The 17,259-nt window shown below is 44.6% G+C and overlaps 1 protein-coding gene across 4 annotated transcripts in view; it reads right to left on the bottom strand.

The window, feature by feature from the left end:
* aff2 (AF4/FMR2 family, member 2) overlaps positions 1-17,259 on the bottom strand; it is a 139,884-nt gene that overhangs the window by 62,917 nt on the left and 59,708 nt on the right. For all 4 annotated transcript variants that reach the window (XM_081698701.1, XM_081698702.1, XM_027002154.3 and 1 more), the window contains exon 4: positions 4,201-4,245. In XM_081698701.1, the coding sequence (XP_081554827.1) occupies positions 4,201-4,245 (45 nt within the window). The remainder of the gene's footprint in view (positions 1-4,200; positions 4,246-17,259) is intronic.

Below are 17,259 nucleotides of genomic sequence, written 5' to 3'. Positions count from 1 at the left end.
ACAAACTCCACACAGTGTGTTTTTTTAATGGCTGCATTTATGCAATGTGTGCAGGATTCAAAATTAGTTTGTAAATGATGAACAGAACCTAGGACCTAAGATGAACTATAGAACTGCTAGCATTAAAATACTGAAGGTGGCCACCAAGCTTAAAATCCCATTAACAGTGCAAACACACAAGTAAGAAAGAAACAATTAAAAAAAAAGCAAATATTAAAAAGCTAATTTCAACTGTTTGCCATTCTCAGAGAGGTGATCACCCATTACGTTTGCTCTGAACAGCCACATTCTTGCCTAATGAGATCATGAACTGAAAGCATTTTGAAATCTTTGAGGTTGCACTGCAGTGTTCCCACACACCCCTGTGAAAAAACAATACTGCAATGTGAGAAAAAAAAAGAGCTCGCATGCAAATCTGTTTCTCCGGGTTGCAGCGGCAACCCAGGCATCCTGATGCCAGCTTTCAGTGGGGAGCGAAACGCTCTGAGAGCAGTGGAGTTGTGGCCCCCGGAACCAAATGCGCCATCCGAATACACAGGAGGTGCAGTTTTAGTGGTCTTTCCATGTTTACACAGAGACTGAACACATATTCAGAAGATATGATTTATACTCCTCAAAATATTGGTGAACAATATAGATTCAATGAAATGCAAGCAATAAATTCATGTAATTTGTTTTGTTGTTTATATGTTATGCATATGTTATGCATTTTAAATATACAATAATGTAGACAAGCTCTCCTCTCTTTACAGAACAACAGTGAGATATTTTACTTGAGTGAGCATTAAGTGCTTAATTTGAGTGTGTTTGTGTGTGTGTGTGTGCGCGAGCGCACATTGTGAGCGTCCCTGTGCTCTCTAATCAGATTTCCCGCATGCCCCGAGGTTCCACCACTCATCTGCTGCTTCCGGGCGGAGAGGCATGTCACACGGGCGTGCACATTCACCATTCCCTCTTCAACTCTCAGTGTGCGGGATGTGAGTCAGACACACGCTCGCCCAACACGGCCGCTTTCATCTGGATCGACACCACCCCCTACTTTCCCCCCTCTGCAGGAACCCTGTGCCAAAACACTGCCCCGCCTCCTCCCCTCCAGCCATCCTTGCAACCCAGCTTGGCGCGGAGGAGACGTGCGCGTATAATCACCGAACAGAATCGCTAATTAGCAGACGGTACGGTCCACAGCAGGCGCTTCATCTCCGTAGCACACGCGCAAAAAGAACCTCATTTCCATTTCGGATCCAAAGTTCCGGGTCCTTTCAACCTGGTTGCTTTCCTGGGGTTCATTACGATCTGCCGGTTACGTGATAGGAATGTATGGTGAGGACTGACTTCAGGAGTAATGTCATTTATTACAGATCCCTGTTTATAACACAGTGGCTTCACACGCTCAGATTCATCATAAACGTTGGCTCACCCCCCTTCCACATCCCCCCCGTCCCACTCCCACTCTCGGGGATGGACGCCCTGGGTCACCTCCTCAGCGGCACGAAGCCCAGGACAAGGCGAGACAAATGGCCTGCCGGGCCTTTGATACCGCCACCAGGGCGATGACGCTGGGGATGAAATATTACCTTTCATAAGAGCCAGGGAGAGTGCTAGCAGAGGGGCACAGTTACCGCGCAATGTGATGAACCTGCAGCCATTCTGTGCATCAGCATAGGTGCTTTCACACACACACCTCCGCACATATGTACACACACCCATATACACACCAGCACAATGGAAGCTCAAATGGACCAAGTGTCTGTTTAGAATTGTAATGTCAGATGTTTTATCTCTAAACTGGAAGGAATATCTGTCTAGATTGAACAAAAATTGTATTTTGGACTGTTATACTACAAAATACATTTGACTTTGATGACTCTCAATGTCAACATTGTTGATGCAAGTCTAGAAATACTGTTTAAACAGACAGTAGACTAAATAATAAGATTATATGAAAGACTTAAAACCCATGGCTAACCACTGGCTGGCCACTAGCAGGTCTCAAAACTAAGTTGTTCGAGACGTGAGATTGTCTTGTACCGTGAATTGAAATGGACCGCTGTGGGCTTGCATGTTTATATGTATGTGTCTAAGAGACAGCCAGCCAGCAAGAGAGAGAGAGAGAGAGAGAGATGTGGCAACATGTCATCACCTAAAAGACAAACTCACTCAGTAACTAGTACATTGACCACACCTCTCACTGTATATAATAATGATCTATATCCTGCTATTATATTTATTGTTATTATTACTGATTTTGCTTTATTGACTATAATGTACTATAATCTATTGTGATATTTGTATTTTTATTATTGTTACTTTTGACTATCATCATCATCATCATTAACCTAAAAACATTATTTTCAGGACATGTTCAGTTCTAAACTGTGTGCAAAATTGTACCTACTACAGTCATGCCAATAAAGCTACCTTGAATTGAAATTGAGAGTGTGATAGCGAGCAACAGAGAGTGATACAGAAGGGAGGAGAAAAAGAGTGAGAAAGAGTATGTGACTGTGTGTGCGCATGATGTCATATCTTGCTTTTATATTATCCATTATCTCCTGCTTAAAGGCTACCCTGAATAGCAATATTTATTTGTGATTACTACTGTTATTTGTGATAGTACTACTATAAGTAGCTACTATAAGCTAGCACAAATGATGCTAGTGAAATCTTCAAGCTAATTGTAGCTAGTTAATAATATTTAGCAATTTCATACATTCCTTCACAATCACAAAGTATGTAAAATAATAAATAGGTATCATTTCCAACAGAGAAGAACCATATCATGAATGAGATCTAATTTGTTAAGCATTATCTTAATTTCCAGTCATTACTGAATAACCATTTTGAATTTTATTTTCCTCCTGTTTACTCCTCGTAAGATACAATCTTGTTTCTTGCCCTGTGTGGAAGTGATATCTATCTATAAACATTCCTATCTGTGTTAAACTGTGCCTCAAGGGCTGAGAGATACTGAACAGATGACTGAAAGAAACTGTCATAGAGAGGAAGGAACTGAATGAAACTTCTCTCATCTGCTCTCTTTGGAAAATCAAAGAAAACTGGTGTGAGGTGCTCTTTTTTAGTGAAGCTAGTCTGTTCAGAAGGGCAAGCTCTCAAGTCTCTCTTCAATCTGGTGAAAAGGACAAGTTTAAAGATGCTACTCTGCTACAGTGTGTCTATTAGTGATTTGTACAGATACGGAATATCACCCATGTAAGGGTCTATTATTTTCAATTCACTCTGCCATCAGTGAGAGTGCAGGAAATGGTGGTAACGACAGGTTTGGTTTAGAAAATGACTGAGAGTCAGCCTTATCCATGATACACATCTCGGAAAACCTATACTGACTAACTCTTCCCAGTTAAAAGACCCAATAGCTTTTAGCTCACATTACATTTGACACTGCAGCAGAGATTAACAAAAGAAAAGACTTAATCCTAATATTGTTCAGCATTATCTAAGTAATGTTGAGAACCTTCAAAAAACACAAGCTGCTCTACCATCTGACATCATCTACTGCTGACATCATAAGCGTCTAAGGGGCATTGGCTTTGCTTGCATCATCAGTGATGCGATGGAGATCTGAGCAATGGCCAGCTTGAGTCACATCTGAGTCATGGCAGCCCTCCCTTACAGAGAGCCCACTGAGAAATCCCATCATGCACTCCGTCTGGCAGCCACACTCCAGGATGCGCTGGACAACACATTATGCAAGCTACAAATGCAAGTTACACAGAGAAGCAGTTACATCGTGGAGTTCAAGTTACACTGATTCTAGAACAGCATTGATGGCAGTGTGACTGTGTGACTTATCCATTTATGTCCCAAGCATGTTCCGATCACCGACATCATGAACAAGAAAGCCAAACATCAACCAGTTGCTTTAAGTGAATAACGTGGGAGTGTGAAGGAAACAGAAAGAGGTAATAAAAAGCCCTCACATTTATTTATCAGCGATTTACAGGGAACCCTCAACACCACATAGACTCATTTCAGCTGCTGTCATGCAAATGGCAAAAAAAAGTACAAACACTCACTTTTACCGATTGACACAAAAGGGCCAGGTACTGGCATGTGAAGGGAAGGGGGCTTTTAAGCTCAGGCCCATGCAAGGGATGGGTCAGAGCCATTATGTGTGGAAGCGGGCGTTTTGGAGAGCAGGGGGTAATTAGTGCAGCGAGGAGACGGGTGGATGTCACTTACCCGTAGAATTTCCTCCACACAGCTGGAGTCGTTGGACAGGCTGACCTGCAGAGAAGAAAGAAAGGAAGGAAAAATAAAGAAAGAAAAGACTCATTAAAAATGGTAAAAGCAAAGAGACACCAGGAAACAAAAAGGCTGCTTTAAACACTGATATGTACTGAGTTTATTTGGTAGACCTAAATCTGTAGGTATAGGCTGTTAACATTTTAACTTGTCTTGTTCTCTGCACTGCTGTGCCACATTTCCAGGGACATCTTTCAGGAAAGACCAGTTTTACACCCCCCCCAACACAAACCTGCTGTATTCATGAGTTCATATCCAGTATTTACACATGCATTCCTGGTATAAATTTATGTTAAAAGAATCCAGCCAGCATCGTTTCTTCAAAACCAGGTCACTCCTAAAGAAGGTGATGTAAACTAATGAAGATTCACAATGTGTACATTGTACACAATGGGTACGAGACAGTCATGTGACTTCAGAGTACAGTATCCTGAGCACAGTGCTGCAAGTGGAGAATTATAACTTTGAACGGCAAAACATATAGCAGGCATTTAGGCCTGGCTGTAGAAGCAGGTGTTGCCTGATAAAGTCATGTAATGGTGTCTGCTAAAGTCAAGTCTCGGTGTCCCATAAAGTCTTGTCTTGGTGTTGTGTGCATACATTGCTTGTGCTACTGATGCCACACAGGTGTTCGGCCAGCAGCTGAGTCAGTACCGCGTGCTGGGTTCTCAAACAGTAAAGATGCACTGTACAATCACTCCAGCTGATCAGATGGGGGCGAGATGACATCACTTCCCATATGTGGCAAAGCTGGCTGCCATCAGGTGCACTCCTGCCCATGGCCCATGTACCAGCGGAGGCCGGCTGTATGCTAGCTAATCACTAGACTCACACTGGCGGCTTAGAAGGCAGTGGAATGTCATCGGGTTTACGTTCAGCTGCAGTGACTCAGCGACACTTTAAAGCAGGCTGAGGAAAATAGCAATTAAGGCCTAACAAGTCCCTAGTAGACTAATGGGCCACAATTGGCCAGGCATAAGGGACCAAAGAATTGCTTAATAACTAGTAATTCATTACCCTCTGAGTATGGCCAGCCCTACGATAACTCATTCTTTTCCCCTGCCGACTGGTCTCGTGTGTGTGTGTGCGTGTGTGTTTGCCTTTGCCAATTTCAGACATATCACCGCATTTTAAATATTCATCTCCATCCAAGCAAGCTTCAGTTAGCCCTGGTCAAGCAGAAAACTTCAGCCCCCTGCTACTGTTAATGCTGCTTGTGGGATTTAAGCATGCTCAAGATGAACAGTCGAGTCTAAGAGGAGAGCTGGACAAAAGGAACTCCAGAGAAAAGGACTCTTTCCACTCTATCTACCCGGACACTGATCAAGGCCAGCCGTGGAAAGAGGCTGGGCATCAGTGTGAAGGTCAGCCATCTGGAGGGAAACGGGTGTGGCTGGGTTCGCTGGTGTTAGAAAAAACCTGCCCTGCCCCTGACCCATAGTACCTCGCACCCAAGTCTGAACGGTACCATCACTGAAGTTTTGAGTCTCCTGAAGGCAGAGAGAATTATCTGAAGGGCTGAATCAGGTATGGCAGAAAACCACGAAGCAGTGCTGCTCTGTGGCTCTCTACAATCCGGTGTGAGGAACGCTGCCATATGCCTTTCCTCATGATGCTGTGTCCTGCTCCTGGAGGTCTAGATTTATGTTCCAACCCTACCTGTACCAGTCCTAACCTACCTGGACTAGATTGCGTTTGGAACAACAAAGCATTTTCCAGGCATTTTGTCATGCCTGAAAACCCTTAATAAGTGTTGGTGCCCCTAAACTCTGCCATGGGCAGGAAAGCCGGAGGGAGCACAGTAAACGCGGCTCCCCGGCAGACGTAAACTTCCTGTTTTCTCAGGGCCAGCACATAATATCCTGTTCCCATAGAAACGGAATGTTCAGGCTTAGGCGCTCTAATCAGATGTTGCTCCGCCATTGTCCTCCTTTGCTCTGCTTTTAAGAGTGCGGCGGAGGGAGCCCATTGCTATGACGCCCGAGTTCATTTCAGCGTTACCTGTGGTGAACCCCATTTCGATTCCAGCCGAGATGCTAAAAGGCGCGCGGCGGCACGAGCTGAATGCAAACGCCGCTCATATCGCCTGCGGGCTGACAGAAATGTCAGTGATATGAAGAGGGATTCGTGCGTGCTGGAAAATTGTTTATGCCAGCAAAGGGCTCTTTCCCCCCCCTCAGTCAGGATTCTGCCATTATGTTTTACTCTTATCCAGATTCAATATGTTTTACTCTTATCCAGATTCAACCAAAACACCACAGAATTTTATGGATAGCAAGGTAAACATTTTGTTGGTAAAGCAGACATGGAAATAGGATGTTAAATGTTGTTGTTGTTTTTTTTTTGTTTTTTTTTTCCCAAGACATGCCGAGGGTCACCTTTACTCCTCATATTCCACGATGTTATCATGTGAAATGGCAGGAAAGATGTTGTCCAGCTGCGATCTTATTTCGGTGCTACTGCAGGGATCCTGGCCATACCTGCATCCTTAGGACGATTTAATGGCTTCACAAATGATTTCTCTCTCATAGTCAGTTCCCCCGCATATAGGAAAATGTTGTCAGGCTGAAATATTGTAAAGGAAAAAAAATAAAAATAAAAAATATGATGACAACTGGAGCAGCAGAGTCCCCAAAACTGAACTAATTTTCTGCAAATTTTAATTCACTCATTTTTCTCTTGCTCCCTTCATCTTTGCATCAACAACATGAACATAAAAGCTAAGTCTAACCGTAAGGTATCAGTACTCTAGATTAACTTTTTCCACAAACTCACACCCATAAATCACAGGTCGCAGTGAATAAACTATTCAGTGGTTCCGCAGTGCCGCCTTTAATCACCGTGAGCCAGTTCACTAGACCTTTAGTCGCAGACGAATTTAGCACCATATCTTTATTCTCAGGGAAAGAGAAAAAAGGTGACCATTTTAATAGGCAGATACAGAGATCACTGGAGGAGTCGCTAATCTCTGCAAGCTCTTTTTTTGGCATGACTGTGGAAAAGTTGGAAAGGGTGGGAAAGAAGGAGAAAGTGTCAATCACCTCGTTCTCCAAGGCTGCAGAAACCTTTCAGAGAGAGAGACAGAGAGAGAGAGAGAAAGTCCTGTCCCTCTGAATCATGGGAGGATCCTGGGGAATATTGTGGTGGCAATTACCAGGGCAGGAGTGCATTTTTCTTTGAAATAGCTGTTCAGAAAGCGTCTGTGCATCAACAACATATAAGATGTATTAGTCTTTTTCTTAAAGGGGAAAAGGGAGAGGGGGGGAAAAAAAAGCATATCAAAGTGGAAAGCTGCACTCAGCACTTAGCCCGCCGCTAAATTGCGCTTAAAAAGTGGAAGAGTGGCTCCGTGAACAAACAGATCTGAAAGGGGGGCAAGAGAGGGACTGGATGACTGCCTTTACCTGCCTATCCGTCTGACAGGCCACGGAGGATGGGGAGCAAAAAAAGAGGGGAGGAATGATGGATGGAAGGAAGAAAAAAGTGGCCGCGGCACAGTCAGCGATGACAGGCGGAGGGGTGCGGCGAAGGCACTCGTGTCCTGATATAGATGAGTAGGCAGATGGGATGAGAAAAGGAAAAAGTTCCCATTCCATTTCACACCACTGGGGAGAAAATAAGGGGGGGGGGGGAAGCTGAAATAAATAAAATAACTAGACTAGTAACAAGTCAATCTGGGTTGTGGTCTTTGAGAAAAGGCCCAGAGTGCAATGGGGTTGGATTTTTAAAGTGCCGGCCAGTGAGCCATGGCCACCATGTGGTGGGAAAATAAAAGAGGGCCATGAGGTGTGGAGGGGGGGAATGGTTCCACAGAGATGGAACATGTGCAGAAAGTCTTCAGCTCGCTAAAGGTTAGCTTGGTTACCGCGATCTCCTCTGCTTGTTAGCATCGGCCAGCTTGCTGAGAGAGCCAAGAAACAAACAAACCAGAGTGGGGCGAGTGGAATCTCCCACAGTAGAAGTGTGTGTGTGTGGTGGTGGTGGTGGTGGTGGTGGTGGTGGTGGTGGGGGGGGTTATCGTGCCTTTGAACTGTCATACATAATGTAGTCTTTGAAATATTGTAAGAGAGAAAGAGAGAGAGAGAGAGAGGAGGAGAGGGAAAGAGGGACAGAGGTAGAGAGAGACATAGCAGAAGCAGAGAGAGAAAAGCAGAAAGGAAAAGAGAAGTAGATAGAGTGAGTGAAGTCCAGGATACACGACGCTCTTCTTTCACCTGCGCGGTCATGCATCATTTAGTGTGACCTGACCAAATGTTGTGTTGCGGATACGCTACCAAGACCGGAGCAGACTAGAGGCGCAGATGAATCCAGCTCTCCTCCTGAATAATGTCTGTGATACAATCACTTTCATGTGTGCCAGTCTCCCGCTGCTATGAGAAAGCCCCGAGAAAGCCATTCAGTATTCAGAGCATTAGACTCCAGATCCCAACGCCGCTGCTTTAACGCAGACTTCTCCATGTGCGACACAGCCTTTATGCAACTAGTGTTGACACCAACACACAACCACCCAGAAAATCTACCCTGGTATATGACAACAAATCATTGAACAGCAAACGGTATGAGAAAGACGCAAACATCTCTCCAGGCATGGTCCTACACTCATCAGGCTCATCAGTTGCTTTGATTGACATACTAAGCATTATAATTTTGAGTCATATAATTAGGCTTTTTAACTAATGCGCTGTCCTCTTTTGTAAGTGGGCTGGTGATACCGTAAAAATGTCCAAAGGACTTTTCACACTCTTAAATGTTTTATTTATTTATTTATTTATTATTTAACAGTTTTGAAAACAACACATATTTCTGTAGTAAATCTACATCCATCAAACAATCCTCAGGGAAGCAAATCAGTGAACGAACATACAATCAGTTGCGGCTTCGCGTAGAATGAAGTCAATGCGGCAAACGGCAGGCGCGCGCTTCCTGCCACATTCTGTATTGACAGCTCAATTCCCCCCCCCCCCATATAATCGTTCAGCTGCTGCCAGACATTCTCTAGCCCAATTAAATGAAACCCCCCCCCCCCCCCATGACTGTCGTGCTGTTGAGTGACTCGCTAACACGCTTTTTCCGGTGATTCCTCAGCTTTTGCTGAGATTTCTCATGGTCTGCGCCAAGTACGTTTTCCATAGGGGGGTGGTAGTCAGGTAGTTCACTGGGTATTGAGAGCGTTTGCTTTCCCCCCACCCCCTCACCCCACAAGGCTCATGTTCTATTCCAGATCGTGAGCTATTTTTTTTTTCCACATCTTTTTTTTTTTTTTTTTTCCCCTGGACAAGGTGGAAACTGTGTGTATGTGTATGTGTGTGTGTGTGTGTGTGTGTGTGTGTGTGTGTGTGTGTGTGTGTGTGTGTGCGTGCACATGTCTGTCTGATGGTTATGGTTAGGCTGCACACACTTCTCACCCACTTTTGGAGGAGAAAAGAACAATGTGAGAGGACTTTTTTTTTCTACATCACTTCACCTAAAAAAACACCATGTGGATATAATAGCCAATGTATACCTAATCAACTCTAATCTTGGGATGTAATCAATTTACATAGGGATTCTGCAAGGCTGATGTAGAGCCTGGAGGCTGTTCTAATATCCCCATAAAAAGGTTTTTTTTTTTTAAAGCTGCGAAGCTCTGAGGAAAACACTGATGGGGGAGAGCAGAACAAATACCCTTATAAGTCTGTGGCTAACAGCTATTCTCTGGTCTTGGTATGACCCCGGCAGTGCTTTACTTGCTTGTGGGTGTGGGTGTGTGTGTGTGCGGTGTGCGCATGCGTGTGTGTGTGTATGTATGCATGCAAACATTTATGTGTTCCGAGTATGTGCGTGTTGGCCTGTACATTTGGACATTTCCTCCTCTGCTGCTCACTTGAGCAGGTCTGACTGTGTGTGTGTGTGTGTGTGTGTGCATACATGCATGCATGCATGCATTGCATGTGTGTGTATGGGCATACATGCCCAGTATGTGCATACATGTGTGCGTATATGCATGTGTGTGTACGTGCATTTATTTGTGTTTTGGTACCATGGCCAGCCACACTCTAATGTGCAGCAAAGGCTTGGCATCCGCTCACCAAGCGGCGCACGGCTGGCTAGCCTGCACCCCGGGCCCCGGACCCCTAGACCACTTACTCGCCTTCTTACAGCAACCAGCTGCCTGAATCAGATAGGACAACATAATACAAATTAGCAAGAGCATTATCTATGCAGAGGTGATGACCTGTCATAACACACTATTTCATGAGTCATTTCAGAATGGCTAAGACGAACACTGCATTTATGATTTCATTGTTGCATTATGAAGGATGACTCTGCGGTTTTGTTAATCATCTGCCTCTGAAATGTCTGGCTTTGACAGCAATGCTAACTGATGATAATAGGCCTGGTGCAACATATGTTAATCACAATGCCATTTATTCCATTACACAAAGCAATGCTTGGAAAATGACAATGAAACAAACACTCATCTCTCTAGTCAGATGCATAGGAGGCTACGGAAACATTATGACTAACATGAACTGAAGAAAAGAGGTCGAACTCTGGGCTCAACTCGCCAGACTGCTCCTGTAGCTTGAGTGGCCACCCTTGGCACACAGGAACACACTCTCACACAGACACAGACACACACTTTCTCACTCACAAATACACACTGCTTTTACGCCACGGCTGCTCCATGGTGGAACAAAGGCACCTAATCACCATGCGGAGCACAACATCACTCAGACGACAGCAGAAGCGTGACTGCAAAAGAGTGGGGGGGTGTTGGGGGGGGATAAATCCTGGGGACATTTTCCAAATATGGCTGTTTGTGAGGAAAGAACATCAGGCCCAGGCCAACACAGCACAGTGAGATGTAAAACCTCCACCCAGCAGCATTCTGATTATTAATCTGAGCTAGCTAATAACTCTGTGTGCTAGCCAGCAACCCCCGAGCCCCTCAGTGAATGCAGGCAAGAAGGCCAGGTCACACCAGCAACACCTCCTGTTGCGATTAATGAGCTTGTGGATTTGATCTAACAAATGGGAGAGGTGGAGATCGAGGGACATATGAGAGAGAGAGAGCGAGAGAGAGAAAAAATGAAAGAAAGGGAGGGAGGGAGAGAATGAGAGAGAGAGAGAGAGAGAGAGAGAGAGAGAGAGAGAGAGAGACGGAGGAGTAGATGAGTATAAATGCAGCTTATCGTCTCCGCTAAAGCTACCTTTGTTTATGGACATGGTGGCTAGAATGAAGCACTTTCCTGTGGGACATTACAATGGTTTGCATAAGCCAGTTCAGTGTGGCCCAGAGCCCCTCTCTCCCCGCCAGCCTCCCAGTGAGTGTCATCTTCCAAAAAAAGGTTAATAAGCAATAAAATATTCAACTAGTTTGGAGCTGAGGAGGATGGAGGTAGAGAAAAGCATTTGGAGAACAAGTTATTTTTTACCCAGTTGGATCAGGCCAATGTGAGTCTCAAAGGCACTGCGTGTTTATCCATGAGTTATTTGGAATACGTCCAAAGTCTAAAGTGTTCAGGAGTACCCTCATTGTGAGAGGTTATAAGATAGGTTAATGAAGTCTTGACACATTTATTACAAAAGATTACCTCTTTGTAATGACTTGCTTGGTAATTGTGGTGTGTGTGGATGTATGAGTGTTGAATTGAGTTCAGTCATGTTACAGTCATATCAAAGTGACCACAGGGTTGGACTGGATTGTGCTTTGAAGCTAAAAGGTTCAAGCATGAAATGCATCAGGATGAGTAAGTATGGTATATTATATATATGTGTGTGTGTGTGTGTGTGTGTGTGTGTGTGTGTGTGTGTGTGTGTGTGTGTGTGTGTGTGTGTGTGTGTGTGTGTGTGTTTAACCTAATTTTTTTATGACGTGGAACTGAATACATTCAGGCATGCGCTGGGACCACTACGGCAGTGCTACTATAAACAACTAGATTGAACTTGGCTCCTTATCACACAGGGTGCTGTAGCCTCCTACCCCATCAACAAAGCAAATCTGTTATTCTTTTCCCAAATTTCATTCAACTGCAACATAACTGTCATACTCTAATAACTGCTGGTTTGGCCAGCCATGACACTTCGACGTGCGGACCTACCCAAAGACTAGCTCTGCACGGTACTGATTATACTGACCACATCCCTGTCTTGCTCTGTAAAGTTTAACCTAGGCCTGAGGATTCAAGGTCCCTGGGAGCTCTGGCACATCGCATCGTTCCCTCATGTGTCTGCGGCGGCTGAAGGCTTCTTGGTGGCCCGGGCATTCGCTCAGCCAGCGGCTTCCTGGAGCCCTTCACTCTCTTCCTGGCCACCACGATAGCACTGGACCTCTTTCATCTGAAGAGTCTCTCCCTGGTCTGACCCCGTCACTATCCCTGCTATGGCTAATTAGCTAAAGCAGCGCGTCTCACGTGCATCGCAATTACGCGCCAGAAACGTCAACCCGAGTTCCCGCTCTTATCCTAATTATCTGTTACTAATTTAAATTTTGGCTGTGGTGAGGCTCGGGAACGCTGCTAATGTAAGTGTTCCTGTCTGTCGGAGGGTAATTTGATTTAGAGCGCGTCCACGGTCTAATTAAATATGCTATTTATGCTCAGTATGCAAGTTTGGGGCCGAGGCCTATCTGCGTTTCATCAGCACATGAGCTTGGGGGAGCAAGGGGAGGCGGGATAGAGATACAAAGCCATTTTAAAGGCCCGAGAAGAAGAAAGGCCATAACCTTTAACTGAGGCGTCAGCATGCACCAGAGCTCCGGCTGCTGTGACCGTGCTCTGAGGAAGCAGAACGCTACAGCAGCACTGAACGCAAGCCCACAGCCAATTCAGCAAGACTTCTGTTCCTTGCCCATAAACGGCTTTTTGCCCTGTCATTGAATATCATATCAACTCTAAAAATGTTCAAAACCTTACATTATCGACTCTTTCCAGCGACCCTAGAGTGGCTGCGTAAGCATGCCATCTTAAAAACACCGCTTTTTATTTTTTATTTATTTATTACTTTTTTTTTTTTTTAAGGAGCGCGTCCTTTATTAAGACTGCGATTGATCAGCTGTGTACGCATGCGGTAGGAACGTGGTGCTCGAGTGACGAGATGGCGGAGCAAACACACGGAACACATGGAACATTCCTCACGGCGTTCGAAAGAGGGTGAAGTCAGAGCTGGAGAGCTGGCTCGCTAAGCTAAAAAGCCAAAACCACACGCTTTGATTCCCTTCCTTTTATGTGAGCTCAAACATAATGTTTGCCCACAACGGCTTCACGCATAAAGTTTCTTGGGGACGTGCGGAAAAATACCAGTGCTTCTTTGTTAGACTTACCCATTGTTTTTCAAGGAAAAACTACTTGAGGATTGAGAGCTATTGAGTAATTAGTGAAAGAAATGGATGCCTACAAAACATTAAATGCTTTCTCCCTTTGGATATGTTTCAGTCTAGCGAATTTTAAAAGATAACTTGAGTTTAGCAAAGCATAAAGCCATGTTCTGTTCCATTTTATCTTCTCTTTAATGGGATAAAATGTGGAAATAAGATATGCATATGGGGGAAGAAAGGCCAGCGTTTTAATTTTTATTCCAGATCTCACGAAGCAGACTATAAATGGCCTCTTGTGAATTTTGTGTTAAACACGAATTTAATTCATTCCACAAAACCGCATGTGGCTACATTCTCATAGCGTATGGTTAAGAGTACCAGCTTTATGACGAAAATAAAAACCAAACTCCACAAAGTAATGTAAACAGCCAGAAAGACACACACAGGCAGAAAAAATAATCAACATACAGTTAAAGAACACACATGCACAATAAAAACACCCCCACACACAAAATCCACCCACACCGAGAGTAATCAGTTTGTGTTCGTAGCTGTGTGTCTTCCTACGTGTGTTTGTGTATGTGTTTGTGTAAGCTGTCTCGTCTTAGTGATGGCTTCTCATGCTAATTAATATTCATGAGAGAGAAGTGGCAAGGAAGCAAGGAGTATGCACACCAGCTACACACACACACACACACACACACAAATATACTTACACAAACAGCATAAAAATAGTCTAGTTAGTCCAGACTACAGGCATAAGCGAGGTGTTTGTCAGATAATTCTGTATTATAGAGTCTTTTGCACATTAAAACTATGACTGGCCTGTGCAATGGGAGGCCCATTGGTCACATATGTGAAGCGCCGGGATATAAAGTCCAGCCCTCCAACCCGACTCCCCTCTCATGATACAAACACTAATGCCACGCTAGCATGGAATGCCTCTCAACCTGTCTCACGCTAATGTAGCATTCACACTAGCACTGCATGCCTCTCCCCATCTTCAGCAATCACAGTAAAATGTACACATGTCATAAAGCATGCTACCATATCCTCCAACATGATCTTGTACTGTGTAGCTTTAACTACAATAGCTGCTGATCTGTACAGACTAGTGTACTTCATATGACTGCTGATCTGTACAGACTAGTGTACTTCATATGACTGTTCATCTGTATACACTAGTGTACTTTATATGATTCACCAATGATTATCTGTACATATTTTTTATGAATGAGCTTTCTTAAAGTCAAAAATTTTGTGTATTGCTTTTGCCTTATTTCGTAACATGTTGTCTTGTCTTGTGGGTTTTACAGTGGTCTGAGAGGGACACAACATCAACTTACTGTTCACTAGTATAAGGATAGGCTGACAATAAAGTTGGCTGGAGCTGATGTTCCGTTTGATGCTGTATGCTTTCTGATTGTCTGAACCAGATAGTGTTTGACGCTGTATGCTTTGTGATTGTTAAACTGTTTAATGATGTAGGTTTCTGATTGTTTACCTCAGACTCTGTGTGATGCTTTCTGATTGTTTACACTAGACACTGTTTGATGCTGTATGCTTTCTGATGGTTTACACCAGACACTGTTTGTTGGGAGAAAATGAAAGCAGATCTTTGTGCACAACTACAATCAACTGGCTCATAAATGCACTGAGAAAGTCACCATATGAGCAAAAGACAAGAAAAGACAGACAGCTGGTGGCAACAAAGTGACAAGAGAGGTGCAGCGTCATGGAGGTATCACAGGCATCCATACTGGTATGCACAAACCTATAGACAAGTGAAATATGCAAGGATCATACCTTAGCACACATTACTCCCTAAGTGATATAGTTAGCCAAACTCAAATTAGTTTAACAGTCCAAATAATCTTACCTATGTACAAAAACAAGGGTGCTGTTAAGGCTATATTTAATTGTAATGTATTTTCCGTTCTAACCATGTCTGTGTGGACCGATGAATCGGCCCCTCCTGTCACATGCCATGTTTCCACTGCACGGTCCTTCTGTCTGCTCGGCCACTTCTGGAGAAGCAGTATTAAAGGCCACATAAATGTTTGGTTGTGAAACTCCCCGTGGGCAGCATGGTAAGTGGCCATGGGGACATGGGGCAGAAATAAGCTCTAGCAGATGGGAGACTCATGACTCTCGCACTGAGACAAGCTGGCTCGCAAAGAACAAAGAATACAAAACAAGTCAGCTCATCGTAAACGGACACTAAAATAGGTGGCCACTTGACCTTTTGGCTAATGCTGACCTTAAATAATCAGACTTTATATAGCACACATCTAGTCAGCAATTACAAATGGTGCATAAACAAATTAGAGAAGTGTTTCAATGTAGATCATAAACACTGAATAATATATATTTACTGACTCTTAAGCTCCATAATTCATGGTTAGTGACAGTTATACATAACTTTAACAAGTGCTCAGGTGGATAGCTTGCTCTTCTCCATACCGATAGCCCAAAGATGTGTTCTAAGGTCCTAAAAATTCAGGAACCCCCCCCCCCCCAAACTTACAGGAGTTGCAAAGCAAGCTAATGACCAGAGCAGCCGTGCAAAGCTGTTTAATATGGATGATCTTTGGAGAGGGAGCCACACGGGTTCAGTGAATGAGAGATGAGAGATGTGATACGTTTGTGAGAGGGCAGGCCAACCCCAGGACCGGAGAAGGTGTCACGCAGGCTTCTGAGCATGCTGAGAAACTGTAACAGAAATCAAGATGTAAATGGGAAGGTTTACATTCGCCCTAACAGATGGTCCCCGAGCTGTGGACCAATAAACAACTTCGAGAATCGGCTATGTAACCACGTGTATGCATGTGCGTGGTTTACTGGCCGTATGTTCCAACTCCCGCAAAACTCGTTGAGGGGGAGTGGAGCAGGTTGTATGCCACCATGGTGGTGGTGGTGGTGGTGGGGGGGGGGGGGGTTGTCCTCATTTCATTCCTGTCCTGGAACACAATCTTTTGGTGCGCTCTGCCCAGGCTAAGGTGATGTATATGTATAGCCTGAAGCCAGGGAGTGGACCTACAAGTGCAAGGAGGCACGGTGGCAGACTTGACAGCAGGAAGACAGTGGGATGTGGAAATGTGGCATCTGAGCAGCTACGGCAGATGTGCTGCGCGAGGGGCCATCGCAGCACACCTACACCAAGAAAGCCTAAGGCACAGACTGCCAAGACCAGATGATCACATCGTAATATGGACTATGGAGTCACAGCTTACGCTTACACACACACACACACACACACACACACACACACACACACACACACACACACACACACACAGCAACTCTAACCGTCAACAGTCTCGCGGTTCATGCCCGCCTTGCCCATAGCAGGAGAGTACAAACACAGAGGTGTTGAGTAGCTGGCTATGGAACCCTCCTTCACATCGCTCAGCGAGATGTCAGGAGGGCAGACGTGCACTTGCACTGCAGGGCTTGTGGCAGGCCGCCCTGCAGCTCAGTAGTTAGCTTCAAAAAGTGAAGAGGCTTTAGCTCTTTTGTAAGGCTCCTGCTGTAAACACTCAGTCACTGGCCAAGCGCTGGACTATCTATCAAAGAAAGAGACAGAGAGGAAGAGAGACAAAGAGAGACAGAGAGACATGAAGACTCCCTCTGCACAACAACCGCTCTCGAAGAGGACCACAGACGCATCCTTTAGTAGATGGTAAGCCAGTGACCAG

The sequence above is a fragment of the Electrophorus electricus genome, chromosome 16 (genome assembly GCF_041902795.1).
Source record: "Electrophorus electricus isolate QZ-2024a chromosome 16, ASM4190279v1, whole genome shotgun sequence".
NCBI lineage: Eukaryota > Metazoa > Chordata > Actinopteri > Gymnotiformes > Gymnotidae > Electrophorus > Electrophorus electricus.
Note: the sequence above shows the minus strand (reverse complement) of the source record. Positions and strands in the feature narration are given on the sequence as shown.